This window comes from Brachyhypopomus gauderio, chromosome 8 (genome assembly GCF_052324685.1).
Source record: "Brachyhypopomus gauderio isolate BG-103 chromosome 8, BGAUD_0.2, whole genome shotgun sequence".
Lineage (NCBI taxonomy): Eukaryota > Metazoa > Chordata > Actinopteri > Gymnotiformes > Hypopomidae > Brachyhypopomus > Brachyhypopomus gauderio.
Window position 1 is genome coordinate 15,437,000 of NC_135218.1, and position 20,659 is coordinate 15,457,658.

The window sequence follows — 20,659 nt, forward strand, 5'->3', positions numbered from 1 at the left end:
TGGCGAGGGAGGAGGTCATCAGCAGAGCTTAATGGGCTTTTCATCTCACTGGGAGCCGATGACGGGGAACCTTCACAATTAGGCAGAAGGCCAATCAATGCTATTAACTATTTAACTGCAGTGTGGGAACAGAGGTGGATGACAGGACTGGGCTGCAGAGGAGGAGAGGAGTGGAGAGATAGATCTGGAGTGGAGAGAAGAGAACAGGAGAGGAGAGGAGAGATAGATCTGGAGAAGAGAGAAGAGAACAGGAGCGGAGAGGAGAGATAGATGTGGAGAGGAGAGAAGAGAACAGGAGAGGAGAGGAGAGATAGATGTGGAGAGGAGAGAAGAGAACAGGAGAGGAGAGGAGAGATAGATGTGGAGAGGAGAGGAGAGATAGATGTGGAGAGGAGAGGAGATATAGATGTGGAGAGGAGAGGAGAGAAGTAGACAACAGGAGGAGAGAGGGAGACAACAGCAGGGGAGAGGGAGATGAGAGGAGGGGAGAGGGGGACGTGGGGAGGAGGAGAGAGGGAGACATGGGGAGGAGGAGAGAGGGAGGGTGTGGAGAGGAGGAGAGAGGGAGACATGGGGAGGAGGGGAGAGGGAGATGTGGGGAGGAGGAGAGAGGGAGACATGGGGAGGAGGAGAGAGGGAGACGTGGGGAGGAGGAGAGAGAGAGATGTGGGGAGGAGGAGAGAGAGAGACGTGGGGAGGAGGAGAGAGGGAGGGTGTGGAGAGGAGGAGAGAGGGAGACATGGGGAGGAGGGGAGAGGGAGACGTGGGGAGGAGGAGAGAGGGAGACATGGGGAGGAGGGGAGAGGGAGACGTGGGGAGGAGGAGAGAGAGATACGTGGGGAGGAGGAGAGAGGGAGGGTGTGGAGAGGAGGAGAGAGGGAGACATGGGGAGGAGGAGAGAGGGAGACGTGGGGAGGAGGAGAGAGGGAGACATGGGGAGGAGGAGAGAGGGAGACATGGGGAGGAGGGGAGAGGGAGATGTGGGGAGGAGGGGAGAGAGAGACGTGGGGAGGAGTAGAGAGAGAGACGTGGGGAGGAGGGGAGAGGGAGACGTGGGGAGGAGGAGAGAGGGAGACATGGGGAGGAGGGGAGAGGGAGACGTGGGGAGGAGGAGAGAGAGAGACGTGGGGAGGAGGGGAGAGAGAGACGTGGGGAGGAGGAGAGAGGGAGACGTGGGGAGGAGGAGAGAGGGAGACGTGGGGAGGAGGAGAGAGAGAGACGTGGGGAGGAGGAGAGAGGGAGACGTGGGGAGGAGGAGAGAGGGAGGGTGTGGAGAGGAGGAGAGAGGGAGACATGGGGAGGAGGGGAGAGGGAGATGTGGGGAGGAGGGGAGAGAGAGACGTGGGGAGGAGGAGAGAGGGAGACGTGGGGAGGAGGAGAGAGGGAGATGTGGGGAGGAGGAGAGAGAGACGTGGGGAGGAGGAGAGAGGGAGATGTGGGGAGGAGGAGAGAGAGAGACGTGGGGAGGAGGAGAGAGGGAGATGTGGGGAGGAGGAGAGAGAGAGACGTGGGGAGGAGGAGAGAGGGAGATGTGGGGAGGAGGAGAGAGAGAGACGTGGGGAGGAGGAGAGAGGGAGACGTGGGGAGGAGGAGAGAGAGAGACGTGGGGAGGAGGAGAGAGAGAGACGTGGGGAGGAGGAGAGAGGGAGACATGGGGAGGAGGGGAGAGGGAGGGTGTGGAGAGGAGACATGGGGAGGAGGGGAGAGGGGGATGTGGGGAGGAGGAGAGCGGGAGGGTGTGGAGAGAAGCTGCTTAGTTTCTCAAATGATCCTCTTTGTGGCTTCATCTTTGTTTGACTTCTGTGAGTGTATCACGTTTAAACAGACGGGATTTTGTTGTGCTGCTGGGGAGCCTCACATCTCCATATGAATATCCATGTTTGCAGTTTGTCTACATGTGCCCCCACGGCACATATCCTGTGTATTCATTCCTGTTTTCATCTAAGCTAGCTGTGGCCCTCTTAGACAGCCCTCAACCTCTAAAGCAGAACAGAAACCCAGCGTGATCCGATGCAGACTCGGGTTTGGAAGCTGCCCGTATCATTGCTGGATGTATTCTCCCAGTGTGGCAGCCAATGAAAGCGATGCTGAGAGTGGCATTGGCGAGTTCAGACCCAGCGCCAGTCGTGCCATGTGCCGCCCGTGCCTGCTTGTCGTATGCGTTGTGTCTAGCCGTTTGCCCCCACGGTGAAGCAGACAGCTCTAGCTGTTTCCAGCCACGCTGCACTGCTGTGTAGGAGGGAGTTCAGGAGGATAAAGCAGCAGGCTTTTTATACTCAGAAGGAAGCACATGCAGATCTTTTCTACAGATTTTATTTAGAAATATCTGCTCCTTGGCTCGTCTTGCGTTTTAGCGTGCGTGGTTTAATCTTTGCATGTCATTTAATTGCATAAGTACTTTCTGTGTTCTTGGCCTGCTATTAAACATGCAGGAGCGATGCATAAATCTACAATTATGTCCTAACTATAAATTACAAGGCTTTCATCTGGAATACGTGAGAGAACAGTGAGCCTCTTTTATGCCTTCTCAATATATCAATATGCCTTTATAATTTCAGCACAATGAAGGCCCTTTAAAATTCCTGCAGTATAATTGCACGTGTCCCAAGCTGCCATTATCTGAGGCAGTGAATTATTGACTGGAAGGGTTCCACTCGGAGCCGCTGTCTTTCTGGATGGTGCCACTGGCTGTCTGCCCCTGGAGGGCCACCACAGCTCGGAGGAAGTCACCGCTCAAAGTGGAGTCCTGCTCTGCTAAGATGAATAATAGAGAGAACAAGCAGTGTGTCTATAGTTATGCCTTCTCTCTCTCCCTATCTCTCTCTGTCTGTATCTCTCTCTCTCTCTCTCTCTCTGCCATCACAGACCCTGCTGCAGCGGACTGTGAGGGGTACACCTTGGCTGTCCTAGCAGACACCCTGAGGGCTTACCTGCAGGATCTGCTGTGCCCTCTTATCCCAGAGGGGGTGTACAGTGAGCTGGTCTACACTGCTCAGGGTAAGCCATCCCCCGGAGCCCTGTCACAGCACACAGAAATACTGCCACTCTATCCAGGACGGACATGTAAGCTGTAGAACGCTCCCGCTGAGAAGTTGGCCTGGCCTGTTGCCATGACAGCCAGGGCAGGTCAGTGTTTTTGGGTTCCATACTGTCAGTTTTAGAGAGCGGCTTCATCGTAACGGAGCGACCCACTGTGTGCATGTCCTGTTCAAAAGCGTCCCTACAGTATGGAGTGAGCGAAAGGCTTTGGTGTATGCATGAGTGTGCGTGCGTGCGTGCGTGTGTGCGCGTGTGTGCGCGCGTGCGCGTGTGTGTGTGTGTGTGGTGTGTTAGCGGGGGTGCTAACATGCCCAAGGGATGCTTTCTTATGAATGACTCCCTCTGAGTCCACAGGCAACACACTCCCTTAGCCCCTTCTGCTAGCTCACGACCTGATTGGGCAAGGACAGACTGTCTGGATTATGTAATCTGTGTTCTCATAGCAGTGCCTCACCATCATGACAGTGCCGATCTCCATCACGCCCCTACTTGTACAAGCTGTTTGCAGTGAATAAAGGCGATTTTCGATCATTTATGAAAACGTCCAACATAAACGTTCTAAATCCAAACCTTCCATCACTTTATTAATTATTTGCTTTTGAACTGGAAATAGGAAAAAAAACCAGAGCTTCTCTGAAAGTCTCCATTCTCACACTTCTTTACCTCAGGCTTGCTCCAGCTTCACTATTAATAAGTTTACAAAGACTTTATAGATCCATCGTCATTCCCAGCAGATGTGGTGCTAATCGTGGCGTGTGGTTCCGTAGCTGAGGCTAATCGTAATGGCATCTTTCTCTGTTATCTGTCAGGGCATATAATCTGGAAATGCCAGGGCCCATCTGGCCTAACGGGGTCTGCTGTGTCCCCTTCCAGGAATGTGATTGGTCGTTTGCTGGGCCGGCCCTCCCCCCGTTTGCTTCACGCTGAGGCCAGATGGACTCGGCCAAGTTCCCAGCCCTTGGCCCTGGCCTTTGCTGAACAGGGGTCACTGTCCATCGATAATGGCTTATAGGGTTGAGTGTGTGTGTTTGAGTGTGTTTGAGTGTGTGTGTGTGTGTGTGTGTGTGTGTGTGTGTGTGTGTGTGTGTGTGTGTGTGTGTGTGTGTGTGTGTGTGTGTGTGTGTGTGTGTGTGTGTGTGTGTTGTGTGTGTGAGCGTGTGTGGTGGGTTGGAGGCTGTTCTTCCAGTGTAAAATGTGTGTATTTATATTTGAAGCTGAAGTCTGAAGTGTGTGTATGTGTTTGCGACTGCACAGGTCGTAGGCCGTAGGCCAAGGTCAGAGCGCTAAGCTACACTTGGACTGGCAGATCGTCAGACATTCGTCTTCCGACCCCCGCTACCCTTCTCTGCCTTGTGCCTTTGACCTCTGGACACTTATCTTCCACATAAGCACCACGGTGGAGGCGACTTAACCAGCCCCGCCTTGTCCAGCTCACGCTCGTAATTCATGGTGGAAGTGTAATTGGCAGGAGGTCGAGAGGTTGTTCGTTGTGTGTGTGTATGTGTGTGGGTGTGTGGGTGTGTCTTTGTGCATATGCGTGTGTGTTTATGTGTGGGTGTGAACTGCTTTTAGACTGTTGTCTTTACTTACACAACAAAAGTGTCATAACATCTAAGATTTACACGTTGTATTCATGAGCTGGGCCTGTCAGTTATCTGCCCATGTACAACTGTAGACATTTTGGTTAGTTTATTTCTATTCTGACACATCTTTAAATCTATTTTAACAGGTCTCACAATGATGTGTAAGTAGCTCTACAGCTGCGTTATAGGGTCCTGCGGCTAACCACGTGGGTCTATCTGCTAGCTCTATTGTTTTGGCTGTAGGTGACCAGGAGAACATCACTCCAGGGTGATGTATGATCACACTGCTCTTTCAGAGCTGGGCCTGAAGAACAGATGTTGGCCTGTTTAGTGTGGGTTAGCCCACAGGTCTCATTAATGCCTCGGGGGCTCTGTAAATAAGAACTTTGTTCTCCCCACTGCATTAACAGACAGTGAGCTGCGGGGCAGCGCTAGGCTATCGCTAGCCCCCCGCACGTTAGCCTCGTTCCCGTCCCCCCTCGCGTGGCGTTTATTATGCAGCTCCATCATCGGTGGGGCCATCAGAGATGAGACTGTAATGCACACTGCCCATACTGGCAAAAGAAAGAAAGTGCACCATATGTCTGGTGAATGGTCCATAGTGCATAATTTATCATCAGTAGGTGGAGATAATCCTGGACTAGGATAAGATTATTTATTTTGTCCTGCCCATATTATGGCTAGTGGCTGCATAGTCTTAAAGTGTGTGTGTTCATGTGTTTATGTGTGCATGTGTGCATGTGTGTGTGTGTGTGTGTGTGTGTCTGTGGTATGGTGTGTGCATGTGGTGTGTCTGTCCATCTGTCTGTGTCTATGTGTGTGTGGTGTGGAAATTGGAAAGGGGGGGGGGGGGGGTTCTTTCCTGACTCAGCGTCTTTCTCTTGTAGTCTGCTCCTCCTCTCTCTCTTTCTCTCTCTCTCTCTCTCTCTCTCTCTCCACCTCCCCTCTCTCTCTCCCCTCTGTCTCTCTCTCTCTCCCTCTCTCTCTCCCTCTCTTATGATAACCACGGTGCCGTGTTCCAGTAATGACAGCCTGTCTCCCCGCAGTGAGCTGTTCACTGCAGAGCTGCCTGTGGCCCTCACCGCTGCACACACGCAACAGGGAGGTGGTGCAGAACTGGGCTGCACAATTAGGCCAGTGATATGACATCACGACACTCGTGCAGAACAGTGCCTGGGAGAGGAAGGCACTGAAGCAGGCTAGCAACACACGCCGGGCCCACTCTAATAATGCTGTGAGTTAGCGTCGCTGACGGCCGCTTGACTGCCCGGGACCGCTCACGTGTGCAACAGCCCGCCTGTGTGAGAGAAAGATGTTTACTTGTTGTTTTAAATACACGATAGGCTTACACGTTTGCTGAGGTGGGGGTGTATACATGGTGAATAATGATATCAAGTACTTTTCCATGCTGGTAAACACTTCTAACTAGGAGAGGTGCTCCCTAGAGCTCATGTGGAAGACGAGGAGGGTGAACTGGCGTCTGGAGTCCAGTGTTCTGAGGATGCAGTTGTGTGTGTTTGCAGTGGGGGGGGTCCTACCCAGAGGACTGTGACGGTATCTTACCACACTGTGCTATGCAGTGTAAGCTGAGAACGGATAGATGCGGCTAAACTGAGGAGAAGTAAAATATACAAAAAAGGGCTGAAAGCCATAAAGATCCTGACTATGAAATGGCCCCTGTCTCCCTCACAGAAACTCAGAGTTTGGAGGAGTGCGGTCAACAGCTGAAGAAAATCCTGGAGTCCCCCAGTCTTCCACAGTCTAACCACCAGCTCCTCGTCCATCTGACCCGGCACCTCAGCAAGGTGGCCCAAAGTGGGGGAGCAGCTCAGGCGAGTCCCAGGCTTCTAGGTCAGGCCTACAGCGAGGCAGTCTTCAAAAACAACCACTTCAGGTAAGAAAGACTGTAGCTAAGATGGCTGCTGGGCTCTAGGGCTTTCAGCACAGCTGTGCATGAGAAAGCACCTCTGCAAACGGCAGACCAAGGTCAACGGAAAAAATATCTTTTCCTGAACATATTTGGTGTTCCTAAACAGATGTTAGAAGTAAGCTAACCATTACAAAATTACTTTCCTTGTCTTGTTTATGTTTACATTGCATCACATCAAGTGTGTTTTGTACTGGAGGACTGGGTTAATGATCTGTATGGGGTTGAGGGTTTAAATGCACAAAATGGGTTCACTGGTTACGGTCAGAGTCCGATTTTTTGTGTATCGTTTATTTTATGTCCATCTGTAACTGCATAGGCTGAGGTAACTTGCTTTACGTTATTCTGTGTAGCCTCTGCGTATTACATGTCTGTCTGGGGGGAGGTTGGGACTGAAACTTGTAGCGTCTGTGTCTCCATTTACAAATGTGACACATACACAACAGCTAAAATCCTCCTGAAATGCTCTACTTATATGAGAGGAGTTCAGCGAAACACAAACTGACAAGTCCCTAAGCAGACAATAAAAGAGCTAATGAGCAAACCTCGTTTTCTATATTATGAACTGGATGACAAACTGTCTAATAAAGTGTCATAACCAGAAAATGTAATAATCTCCTTTGTTTTACACAAAGGACTCCAAAATTATATATACATTTGTGCTAACAAGACAAATTTTGGAGTCCTTTGCGTAAAACATCCGAGAATATTACATTACGTGGTACTGGCAGTGGTTATATATACTGTGTGTGTGTGTGTGCGTGTGTGCGTGCGTGTGTGTGTGTGTGTGTGTGTGTGTGTGTGTGTGTGTGTGTGTGTGTGTGCGCATATAATATCAATCATATCGTTAACTAAAATTATTCTGTAGTGCATGATAAAATTCACATGTTGCAGGCTGTGTTAGGGCCTTCTGCCTGATGGATGTGTGCAAACTAACCCACTCCATTGATTAGTAGCAGCTTCTTCATTCTATAAGGATCACAGTGAGATCACAATGTTGGAAGTAGCCCTGTATTTTTTTAAGGGCTCAACTATTTGCCACATTTGATCACATTTGCTTAGCAAGCACTGACATCATATACCCTATCAAGTGCTTTCCTGAATAGGACCCTTAATATACATAATAGGGAGTAGTGTGTGAGGGTGTCATTGGGAAGACAGAGTGCACATTGTACTCCCCTAACTCGCCTCACTCTTATTTGATTGTGATTCGCTTTTCTGGCTCACGGCCAAGTGTGAGCATAAATGGAAGTTCCCAGCTTTTAGTTGCATGTCGTCTTCGATCCTGTCCCTCTCCCAAGAGTAGGACAGAGTCATTTTGTGTAGTCGTCAGCTTTGGCTTATGATTGTGGTTATGTAAGCCTCCCTGGTCCAAGAAATAAGACATGAGATGCTCATGTCTTCCACACCAGACGGGAATCAGCCAGAGCTCCGGCCACAAATGCGATGGCACAGGCCTTCCAAACACATCAGCCACTGCACCTCACCGAGTGTGTGTGTGTGTGTGTGTGTGTGTGTGTGTGTGTGTGGGTGTGTGTGTGCGTGAGACAGATGCACATGCTCAAGCACATACACTGTAAGTGTAAGTGTAACCTTGATCTAAGACCTACATGCAGACACTGAAATCTTCCGAAAAGTGAAAGTTGGGACTCGTAGTGCATCGACTGTAGTTCATTGTCTGTGGCTGAATGCAGTATTTCAGGTTTTCCTCCCCCTCCCCCACCACTTCTGTTTCCAGCACGGACGTGAACCCAGAGCACCACATAAAGATTCTGGAGGCCCTCATCTTGGTGGGAGGCCTGATGGAGATGCAAGCTGCCCCAGGTGAGTAAGCCCTCTGTGGACCTCCTCCACTCTCAGATGTTTGTTCTCCTTCGTGAGCGTGAGGCAGCAGAAGGTTCTGTCTCTGAACTCCCCACCGTCCTGCCCTCAGACAGACAGCGGTGGCCCTTTCTACAGCAGATGTGCACCACAGCACATTTTCTGAGCTGATGTCGATTACTAGTCTTTTGCAAGTAAATTGTAATTGTTAGTGGTAATGTAATTGGTATCTCTTTCTTCACTGGAAGTTATTGTCATTCCTGTCTAAAATGAGCAGTGTGCGTATTGTGCTTGAGTATGTGCACCGCCATCTTAGTGACTGATGGAGGGGCTGGAAGGCCAGTGAATGTTTGTGGATAGATGGCAGAGGAAAAGAGTGAGGCGAGAAGCAGGAGATGTTCCTTCTCTCTAAGGTCTGGCCCGACAGAACCGACTCCTCGGAGGCCCGACAGCAGTCTTCTGCCATGAATCTTGCCTTCCTGTCGGAGATTTTGGCAGTGAGCACTCCCTCCATGGTCTGTTTTGTGGTTTAATGAAAAGAGTTTGACTCTGTGCCCAATGGATGGAGTTCTTTGGCTGAAGTTGTTTTAACTTGTGTATGTCTCCTAGAGGGAGATTCACCAGACTCCTCTTTGGACCATGATCATCTAGACTAGAGTCAAATCATTTCATTTTGGTTATGGAACCTCCAAAGTTGCCACTCGAACATGTGTGTGGACAGGGCGACAGTGAGTTGTCATACATGCAAAGTTTATTATTTTTGGTTATGTGACTGCGAGTTGTTTCGTTTTTTTTTTTTTTATGTGAATGCGAGTTGTTTATTTTTTTTTGTGTGTGAATTTGAGTTGTTTTCATAGGAAAGGCACAATTTGAATGTTTGGATGAATTATGATCATGTTTTGTTGGAGGCACTCATTGCATCATCACGCTGGATTTTATAATCACGCCACTGTGTCTTTTTGTATGACACAGAACCCTGTGAGTGTGTACAATGGGGGAGGAACGCTAATCTAATGCCCAGTAAGAGATGACTTTGTGACCTCAATCAAACATTATTGTTTATATTGCCCAAACACAGCACCCCCTACCTCACCCCCCTCCACGCCACAACAGGGGGAATAAAGAGGGCGAGATTTACGGGGTGCTGTTGCAGCTGAGGGGACCGCGTCCAGACTGGGCCCATTGTGGATTCAGCAGCGGGACGCCTCTCTCCCACTGCTCCTTGGCGTCTGTGCACAGATTCCAGAACCAGAATAACCTATTTAAGTAGCGCATGTTCCTGACCCGTTGGCTTTGCCCAAGGCTCTGTGTGTGTGTGTGTGTGTGTGTGTGTGTGTGTGTGTGTGTGTGTGTGTGTGTGTGTGTGTGTGTGTGTTATAGCCACTCCCCCACACATACACAGCAAGGGGTCATGTGCAACTGCCAGGCCAGCCAGTGGGCGGAGGCAACATTAACCCACAGGTCAGAGGTCAGACGAGGCCTCACGGACAGCGTGGGGAGGGCTGGCGCCGCCCCGGGCCTTGCAGACACGCCCCCCAGGGGGGGAGGGGCGGGCACACCTGGGCAGCTCGGGGCAGCTCCGGCCGCCCTTGCGTGCGCTGAACCCTGCCGCTTGACGTTCATGGCTCACTTCAGTCTACTGCAGGCAGTCAATCTGTCAGTGATTAGGCCAGCGTAATACGGCCCTGCCTCCTATTCTACACATGCACACGCAAATACACCAGGAAATAAAACAAGCCATCCATTCACATTACAGCTCCTCATTTATTCTCCTAGTTATTTCTTATTTCTCCATCCTAGAGGCACGCAATCCTGTGCCCTCCAACGCCTCGCTACCTCGCTACCTCGCTGCATCGCTACATCGCTACCTCGCTGCCTCACTACCTCGCTGCCTCACTACCTCGCTACCTCACTACCTCACTGCCTCGCTACCTCGCTCCAGAGTCGGGCCACTAATGTGTTCCAGCTTGTTGAGCTGCTGAGGTTTGTTGGTGAAATATTGTGTTTAAAGTGCAGTCTTTAGGGGTTTGCTCTGGACTCGCCTCCTTTTGGAAGACTGCAACGCTCATTCGTGTGTGTGTGCGTGCATGTGTGTGCGTGTGTGTGTGTGTGAGTGTGTGCGCACACAACATGAAATGATATGTTATACAGCACCTCTGAGGTGTAAAATGATGTGCAGATGTGTACGGTAGACTCGCATGGTGACGAGAACCTGTTTGCACTGGTGAGCACACACACAGGGCCTGATCTCAGATCAGTGCTTAGAGGTGATCTCCACCTAGCCATGTGGCACAGTAGAGCCACAGTCATGTGAGAATGTGTGTGTGTGCAGGCATGTGTGAGAGTCACAGAAGTCTGACGTCCAACAGTTCTGGTGTGGTGAGAACCTTCTACTTCAGGTTCTGAGGTCATTTAAAGGCCATATTGTGTGGTGACTAGGATTACTACAGGAGAAAGATGAGTGTCTTCTTTCCCCTCTCTTTGTCTCTCTCACTCTCACTTTCTTTCAGTTTATTCCAGTTTATTCTATGATTATGCTCAATAATTTTACCACAAACTGTTCTCATTGTCCTAAAGCCCTGAATCTGAATTATAAATGCTCTTTCTCTTTCTTTCTCTCTCTCTCTCTCTCTCTCTCTCTCTCTCTCTCTCTCTCTCTCTCTCTCTCTCTCACCCACACAAGCACAAACACATATACACACACACACACACACACACACACACACACACACACACACACACACACTAACGGTAAGGATGTGACCTCCTGGAATTCCCCACTAGCTGGCCCTCTGTCCCAGCTGACCCAGTGAAAATGACCACTGCTGTCCTCTCAGCTGCTCGCAATCACATGCTTCAGTGTACCATGTAATAATCTCTTCACTGCTCTGACTAAGGTCTTTGTTTTGCTCTTCAGCTTTCTGGTCCTCTTCTTCCCATCCTGCAGAACCATTTGTCAAGCCAAAGCTCAAAGTTCAGACTATACATATCAAATGTCTTGAAGGGTCTCAAACATGAAGTGTCACTTCAGGATTAATCTGAGCAAATTTAGCTGTTCCTTGTCAATTTTGCAAAGGCTTGCAAATTTTAACAGCTTCAATTTGTCTACATGAAGGAGAAAAATGTTTTTTGAGTTGAGTGAACCTCCAGCAGTGTGGAAAACCGTGCAGTTAAACTAGGTTTAAACAAACTTCACAAAGCCAAAATCACAAAGATGACAGAAATATTTCACTTTGAAATATTTCACTGTTGAATATATCTTTATGCTGCTATTCCAACAAGTTCCAGCTCAAGTCATGAGTTCTACAGTTACATCTGAATTGCGTTGTCTTCCCGTGGAACTGTGTTGAGCCAAAAAGTGATTGGCCATGCAAATTGTGCAGAGAAGGTCGCAGATCTTGCCATAATACTGAGGTAATTTTACTGGCTTGGAGGGGAAAAAATGGCTGCTTCATATTTGCAGGCAATACTGTCGACTGCAAATTGAGGTTAGGGATAAAGTAATTGGTCAAGGAGCTTGGGATCAGCCCTGCCTACGTCACCATCAGTTCTCCTGTCCCTGTTTCACCCCCTCGCTTCAAAAGTGCCACAGAACCTATGGGTATCACCATTTATTTTCCTGAGACCTCAAATAATCCTGGCAAATCCTTGAGGGACAGATTGGAATAGGACCAGTAAAAACGACAGAGGATCAGCGGTGCGAGGTATTCTATAAGGCTCGAGGATGTGGATCAAATCTCAGATCAGGTTTCTCCTCTGCCTATTGTACCTGCGGTCTGCTGAAAGGCTGGAGTCTCTGTGTACTGAAGGACCAGACAAAGGAACCGCATTCCTGCTCGGAATCGCTTTCTCCGCATCAGCGTATATCCTGTCCGTCGACATGAATACATGTGTCAGCTTTCTGGCTTTCGTTTCCGTTTCTCTGAGGAAGACGATCTTCACCCTTCATGGAAGTTGTCGCGACATTCATGTTTAAACCCCTCCCCCTCCCCCCCAAGAAAAAAAACAACAAAGAACACGTTCATGTGATGTTAACATCAAACTGTCACTGGAAACTAATCCAAGCTTTTCATTTAGCATTACACTCCACTCTAGACCTTCATGCAGAAACAGATGCTAATTCTCTCAGACAGATTCACAAACAAACACGTCATGTTTTTACCATACATCATGATCTTAAACGCGCACGTAAAGGATCGGCTCAAGGATAAAGTGACACCCCCAACCCCACACCCCAGCCCACCCCACACCCTGCCTTTCTGATTACGCCATTTCTTCCTTAAAGAGATACCAATCTCATTAAGTTTGCCTCAGCTGCACTTTCAACCACATTAATCTTCCATTAAGTAGACCAGGACGACTCCTAGCATGGGGCCGCTGGAGCTGTGATTAGTGTGACGCGGGGCTCCTAAGCCGGTTAGCTGGGTTTAGCGCTGCTGATAAGATGATTGCGAGCAGAATTGGCAGAAGCTGATGTTTGATGTTGTTCTGCAGGCTAGGGTTAGTTTACCCTGCAGAAGTCATTGAAAACTCTTCACCAGAGCTTTTGGTAGAAGATGTCTTCTGAAGTGTTTCTGTACAGAAGAACATCGTAGTGTGACATTTGTCATGACTTCATTATGTAGGCCTAAGGCAGTGGGGAGGGAGACCCGCCCTTCCAACACTTCACTCATGAACGTTTCCCCCTTGTAGTTTGTTTTCAAGCATAAATTACAAGGGGATGATTGAAAGTTAGCGGAATCTCCAGTTTTTTGACAAACATGTTAGATATAACACCTTGCATTTAAAAAATACAATATTGCCCTTCCCTTATGGTTTGAAATGCTTTGAAATGCTTTCATTTTATTTTAAGACATTGTTAGTTTGTTTACAGCAACAACAAAAAAAACAAAAACAAAAAAACTGGAACAGATTTCTGATGTTTGTGAGCAGCAGGACCAGTAATGAAGGATTCTTTTCTGCCCGGTGTCATTTACGAGACATCAGTCACAGTGTAGAGCTCTCACTGCAGATGTGTCAGCATCACGTCAAAGCTGTCTGACAGCTTTCTGTTTGTTTTTGTACATAACACTACATATCTGCAGCAGTTGCCTTTATTTACAGTATGTTGTGGAGAAAACGCCTTCTGTTGTTCCCTAGACACAATACACAAGACTCACATCAAACGCTTTAATAAAGCCCTCTGTGGAAGCCATTACAGCTCAGGACCCCTCAGAGAGGTGTACTGAATGGTCAATGAGATAGCTAGCTGTGTCTTGCCAATACTTGTAGTACTTCTCATGCATATTGGTAAGATAATGACCAATTTGAATTTTTGATAGTTGGGCCAATTTTTATTACTTGGAGAAGATATTTGTGTTTAAAATTTTCTCTCATATGAACTACATTCATTGTATCTATTACTTATCTGACTGCTGAATTCTTCCTTTTATATAATGTTACTTTGACTTTTTATATTTTTTGAGTCTATTATTTTTATATATTGCATACATTTGTAACCACTTATCAGATTCAGGTTATCAAGTTATATTTCATTGAATCATATCTAATCCATCCTTTGTTGTTTGCTGAGAAAGTGTAAACATTCTGTCACCGAAGCCTGTGGCAAACCAGATATGTACCCGTTCTAACTCACACACGGGAGTCGTTGTGATCTCCTCTGGCAAAGTGCCACCTGACCTAGTCAGATACCTAATAAGGAAATGGTCAGTGTGGAGAGTGTGGAAGCAAACTCAGGGTTACCACCTGCCTGTTCATAGTATACACGTGTGTGGAGCCATCAGACAGCCAGTGAAGAACACTCTCGCACGAAGAACACTCGCACGAAGAACAGTCGCACGAAGAACACTCGCACGAAGAACACTCGCACGAAGAACACTCACGCGAAGAACACTCGCACGAAGAACAGTCTCGCACGAAGAACAGTCTCGCACGAAGAACACTTGCACTAAGAACAATCTCGCACGAAGAACGCTCGCACGAAGAACGCACGCATGAAGAACACTCGCACGAAGAACACTCGCACGAAGAACAATCTCGCACGAAGAACAATCTCGCACGAAGAACGCTCGCACGAAGAACGCTCGCACGAAGAACGCTCGCACGAAGAACGCACGCACGAAGAACACTCGCACGAAGAACACTCGCACGAAGAACAATCTCGCACGAAGAACAATCTCGCACGAAGAACGCTCGCACGAAGAACACTCGCACGAAGAACACTCGCACGAAGAACAGTCTCGCATGAAGAACAATCTCGCACGAAGAACAATCTCGCACGAAGAACAATCTCGCACGAAGAACAATCTCGCACGAAGAACAGTCTCGCACGAAGAACACTCGCACGAAGAACACTCACGCATGAAGAACACTCACGCATGAAGAACAGTCTCGCATGAAGAACAGTCTCGCATGAAGAACACTTGCACGAAGAACAATCTCGCACGAAGAACAATCTCGCACGAAGAACACTCGCACGAAGAACGCTCGCACGAAGAACACTCACAAATAGAAATCTCTTGCACGAAGAACACTCGCACGAAGAACACTCTCGCACGAAGAACACTCTCGCACGAAGAACACTCACAAATAGAAATCTCTTGCACGAAGAACACTCTCGCACGAAGAACACTCTCGCACGAAGAACACTCACAAATAGAAATCTCTTGCATGAAGAACACTTGCATGTGCATAATGTGTTCCAGTAGCAGAGGCCTCCATAAACTTGTTATAATCTCAAAAGATACTAATGACTGAAAATACACACAAAAATGCAAATATTCTGTACTTTATATGAATAATTACAGGCAAGAAAACTCCCCAAGTGGCACATGAATGCTGTTGCATGAATGGTGTTAAAATTTCTAGTATTATGAACTTTGACAGGAGACATGCAAAGTCAGTGTATAGTCAGAAATATTAATTATTAATACTAATAATTTAATTAATAATTCATTTTATTTAAAGCGCCTTTCAAAAACCCAAGGACACTGTACAATCAATAATATAACACATAAAAATACCAATACTAACAGACATAAAAAAGAAACATTTTTTGATTATTAAGACCTAAATGCTTTTCAAATGTAAACTTTGTCCCAGGCACGTCTTGTTTACACATATATGAAACACATAAACCATGTGCAAGTCTGCAGCCACACAAGGTTTAAGGTTGTTGTGTGCCTACACACTCGGCCACTGATCAAAGAAAGACCTGCTTACGTTTTTTATGTGAAATCTTTGTTAGGCTGACCCTGGAATGTCTGGGAAAATGTATGAAACTGCCAAATGAAACACTGTATCAAAAGCAAACTTTCTTCTTTTAATATGATGTTTATAAATGATCAATTTTGGTTTAGTACCCTTTCTGCTTCCTAAATAACTTAACAGTCTTAGAAATGTAGACATTTTGGTTAACATGTTAGACTCTTGATTTATAGCAGGCTGTGATATGTTCCATAGCTGGATTGATTGGGAGACCTATTTGATATTCACTGTGTGAGCAGTGTTATAAATGTCCCCATCCCACCCCGAGGGTGTGTGAGTGTGTGTGCATGTGTGCGTGCGTGCGTGTGTGTGTGTGCGCGCACATATGTGCACATGTTTCTAAATTTACATGATCACTTTATATTTTCTCAGCTCCACCCAAAGGGAGGGTTTTGTTTTTACTCTAATAACATTCCATCCAAAACAAAGGGAGTCCTTTTATCCTTGGCCTGCACTGCAGTGGGTGAATTATTGAGAAGGCTGATCCAGCATCAGTTCTCCTGCCCATCTGAAAAGCTGCAACGGCGGTGGAGAGTTCAGAAGTGTTTTCATTGTCGTTAGCCTGGCTCACAAAGCCTTTCAGGTAGAGAGGGTAGCCTTCTTTGTCTCTGAATGGCTGTGTAAATTAGTTCACTATTTGTTTAAGACAAGCATTATACAAATGTATTTCTGCCTATGTATCAGACACCCACACTAAGGGATACTTAAATACATGTTCTGTGTGTTTGTCCTCAGCTAACGTGTGAGGAATGTGAGTGAACTCTTAATTTCTGGATCTTCCTGTACTAAGAAAGAGGAGTACCAGACATTTTTTGCTTTCTATGGCAGCACTGTAAGTGTTATAAAAATACAGTGGCAGAATATTGGACGCACACCACTGTTTGAGGTAGTCATTTTGAGAGTTCACAGGCACCAGAGAGCTGTGAAAGACGCTCTTCCATTAACATTTCTACAGAGCTTTGAAACATTTTGCACTGTTACTTTAGACAAGCGTGAATACATTAATAGGCCCACCTCCCAGATGGTGTGTGGGGAGCACAAAGGCTTTTCAAAGATCTCTGCTTCCAGAAGCTTCTTTCTCACCCTGTGATGACTGTTGCTGGCCACACCAAAAGGTCAAGGTCAAAGGCGAGACCGTTGCTCTCTCAAGAGGCCAAGCTCAGTATCGACCAAGCCGTATTTAAATACAGTGTGCACATGTGAGTGGTTTCTCACTGTAAATGAGAAAATTGCCTTATCTAGGTTGGCCTTACTGGTTTTAAATGTAGTTAAATGGAAGTTTTTCACTGTTTAAGTTCTTTCAGTCGTCTTCGTTTAAAGTTGTCATTCCAGTTTTTTTGTCAGCCTTGCCCAGCCACACCCCTGGTCACAGTCTGGGGAGATTCTGTGCAGAAATGCTTGCGGATGACTTGTGTTGTTCCCTGTGGGAGTGGAACTTCTGGTTCCATTCTGCATCAGAAATGGGCTGTTGTTTTGCCCATAGGCGGCCTTTGCCTCTGGGGGCCTGTAACCAGGGTTTGGTTTGGCCGTCCCCTCAGAAGAGCCCATAGCCAGTCTGCACTTACCCAACTGCCTGTATTTTGTGTGCATTTAGAATAGACTGCCAAAAAGAGAAAAAAAAAAGCTCTTGATAGCTTTTGCGGTCAAAATTTCTAATTATACTCCATGGACCGCGTTCTCTCACTCCAAGACATGGTCAGGTCAGATTTTCTATGACATAGTCAATGGAGGTTTTCTGTTGAAAATGTATTTTAGGACAGCCTCTGTTTTAATCTCTATCTAGGAAACAAATGTTAAAGTAAGTAATTTTAAATTAAATATATGGCTAAAATATCTATCTAACTTATACTAAATGCACTGTCAGCTGGCAAACCACCACCAAGACTGAATCCGAACACAGAGCTGTGAGAATTTGAGATATATAAAATGACAACATGGCCTCCTCAGGTTCTGGAGATCTATACAAATGATATTCAGTGTGGACCGTGCTGATTCTGTCAGAAAAAGTGATATTCACAAGAAGCTTGAGGGAACCTTTAGGGAAACAAAATGCTTCTTCTCATACAAACAGCACAGCAGCTCTAATATTCTAATATCATGAAATTTGGGGATGTTATCAGAATGACCAAGCTTCTTGAAAACACTTAGTGGCACAACTCCGTCTCTTTTATTGCGTTTCTTCTCTGAGTGTGTGCATTTTTCGGTTGATCGTCGGTGAATGTTGCACGTCTTTCTCTATACAAACGGATGGAGTTTCAAATTGATACTCACCGTTTTCCAACCAAAGCTGACTAGCATTCAGCTTTAGCAGCAGGAGGTGAAGATGTGTCGTATACTGCTCCATTTAACTTCAGTTTTTATTTTGACCATTTACAAACTGCTGTGCCTGAGGGGGCACTTATACCTGACATGAAAATAGCATGCTGCTATGCTAGTGTGGAGTTTTCAATGGGGAGATGAAAAGCGAAAGTCTGGGTACTTGGATACTACATGTTGGGGTGTGTGTGTGTGTGTGTGTGTGTGTGTGTGTGTGTGTGTGTGTGTGTGTGTGTGTGTGTGTGTGTGTGTGGGTGGGTGTGTGGGTGTGTGTGCTTTTGTGTGTCTTCTTTCTTTGCCTCTTCTGTGATTCTCTATACGTTGCTGTTTCTCCTCATGGCCAGAAGTAGAAGACAGTGTAACTCCATTAATTTAAGAAGTTTAATCACATGCATGCTCAAATGTCACATGCAGATAAGCTGGCACTCTGCCAGATGAAGGAACTGGTTCAAAGTAACAAAAGGTGTTTAGGTAAGGCCTGGTGGTGCTGGAGCCTCGTGGCTGGGAAAATGGGTTTGAGAAGCCAAGGAAAAGAACTGTAGTACATGATTAAACATGACCTCCGGGACGCTTAGAACTGAAAGATACGTCTCCTCACACTGCTGCCTTTGTTAAAGAAGAAGCACATTGAAACACATTGCCATGTTTGTTATCAAACAATAGGAATGATTGATAGCTCAATACTGCCTGAATCTAAGCCATCACATGACCTTAGCGGCAAAAGAGTTTCCATCATTCGTATGTCCGTGTTTTCAGTGTTTCCTAACGTGAATGATTGCATATACGCACAGGTTTCCGCGCGTATCTGTGCGCGTACACTCCTACGTTTATCTGCACATGCGTGCTTGAGTGTGTGTTTGTGATATTTATCACCACCCAGACTGCACATCGTGCCATGGCCTTTGCATGTGTGTGAGCGCAAAAGCTCTTCAGTGGCTCATAAAGAGCAGTGGGTTGTATATAAGAGCGTCCATGCCATCTGTGGCTTTTTGTGAGTGTTTCCAGTCAGTGTCATCAGCCCGTGTCAACCCTAATCCATAGATTTATTGTGCTTGTTTGTTTGCCCCACTTCCAGTTTTAGTACTAGCGTTTGAAAAGCTGTGTGTAACTCTGTTTTCAGGGTTAGTGCGCGTTAGAGAGTCCAAGACTAATGCTAGCATGACTGAGCTCAGTCCACAAGGCAAGTGGATGGATGGATGGGTGGATGGGTGGATGGGTGGATGGGTGGGTGGGTGGGTGGATGGGTGGATGGGTGGGTGGATGGGGTGGATGGGTGGGTGGATGGATGGGTGGATGGGTGGGTGGATGGATGGGTGGATGGATGGGTGGATGAGGGGCTGTCAGGGGTGTTTGTCAAGATTGGGAGTGTAAAATAACAACCAGCATGTATTGCAAACCCGGCTTGCAGCCGCAGAGCTCGCCCCGGAGATGTTTGGCTTTTGTCTGATCTGAAATCGTAATGCAGCGTGATATACGAGGCCCAGGACCAGGCTCTGCTTGACGAGCTTGACGTGGATGAGCAGTTTGGGCAGCGCAATTTTATAGGTCATCTGCGCCATGGGTGAGCCCACCCTGCTCCCACACATGGAGATTAATGGCATGACATTATGGTCCCTTCGCACACCCGGAGAACAGTGGTTCAAGGTGAGCCCGTATGAAGATGTGAAATGGGCCCTGATATTGTCCAGAGCTGAGACGTGTTAAAAAAAAATAGCCCTGATTTCTGCTCACATTTCAATAAAATGGCAGCTACACCTCCCCTTTCACACCGGGCGGCTTTACAGCCGTGCTGGCAATCGTAATGGCCGGAACATGGAGACAACAGTTGACGACCAATTATATCCCATCACACGAACGCCCGGGCTCCTCCAAAGACCGCACCCAAGTTCACACTTGCGTTCACACTCGTGCACACGCATACACACACTCTCGACCGTCTGCGTCGGCGACGGCTTTAAACTGTATGTGTTTCGCACGGCATCACAATCAGGAATAGTACGTGCGGAGATTATGATTGAGCATCGGGTGGGAGGATTGTTTGTGGGGCTGTCATTTGCTCCGCGTTTGTGGCGACACATTGAAACACCATCTCGGTAGCTGCGACCGCAGAGTCCTGCGATGACGTAGGCCGCTGGGGATCCATACTGGAGCCCCGCTGGTGGGCGGGAGTGGAGCAGGAGGGAGTGAGGTCATCGCTGGCACGGGACACGATTGCCCTCGGCGCGGTGCAGCTGTCCCTCCCCTTCCCACACTCCCCCTCTCCCAGCACACGCTCTGCCTCCTCGGCGTGGTCCCGCCGTGCTCGCCGGAAGGCCTCGCACCTCCGGAGCGGAGATCAAGCAGGCCTGACCCGCAAGCCCATCGTGGATGACCACACCGTTTACGCTGCCCCGCTGCCCCTCGACGCCGAGTTCGCTTCGCGGGAACCACATCGGCATTTCTGAAAACTAGCAGCGTGAACTGTGCAGTGCTGAGATAATGGATTACAGCGTTTCTCCCGCATTATGTGTTTGTCCTGTGTTCCTTAGATTATATACTTATTGCTCGGTCCCATGGACCAGATTTACCCCATTCTTATTCAGTAGCATTAGGATTGCAGGGGTATTATCAGGGTTCGTCTGTGTAATGCAGTGTAATTAATACAGATGTCTGTATGTCCCTACACCAAATACCTCACCTATAAAATTACCAGCAGACACAAATCTGT

The 20,659-nt window shown here is 47.6% G+C and overlaps 1 protein-coding gene across 1 annotated transcript in view; it reads left to right on the forward strand.

Moving 5' to 3' along the window:
• LOC143522240 (phosphatidylinositol 3-kinase regulatory subunit alpha-like) overlaps positions 1 to 20,396 on the forward strand; it is a 70,248-nt gene extending 49,852 nt beyond the window's left edge. Inside the window, exons 5-8 of the mRNA XM_077016047.1 lie at positions 2,866 to 2,997; positions 6,315 to 6,516; positions 8,288 to 8,373; positions 20,050 to 20,396. Of these exons, the coding sequence (XP_076872162.1) occupies positions 2,866 to 2,997; positions 6,315 to 6,516; positions 8,288 to 8,373; positions 20,050 to 20,396 (767 nt within the window). The remainder of the gene's footprint in view (positions 1 to 2,865; positions 2,998 to 6,314; positions 6,517 to 8,287; positions 8,374 to 20,049) is intronic.
• The last annotated feature ends 263 nt before the right edge of the window (positions 20,397 to 20,659 follow it).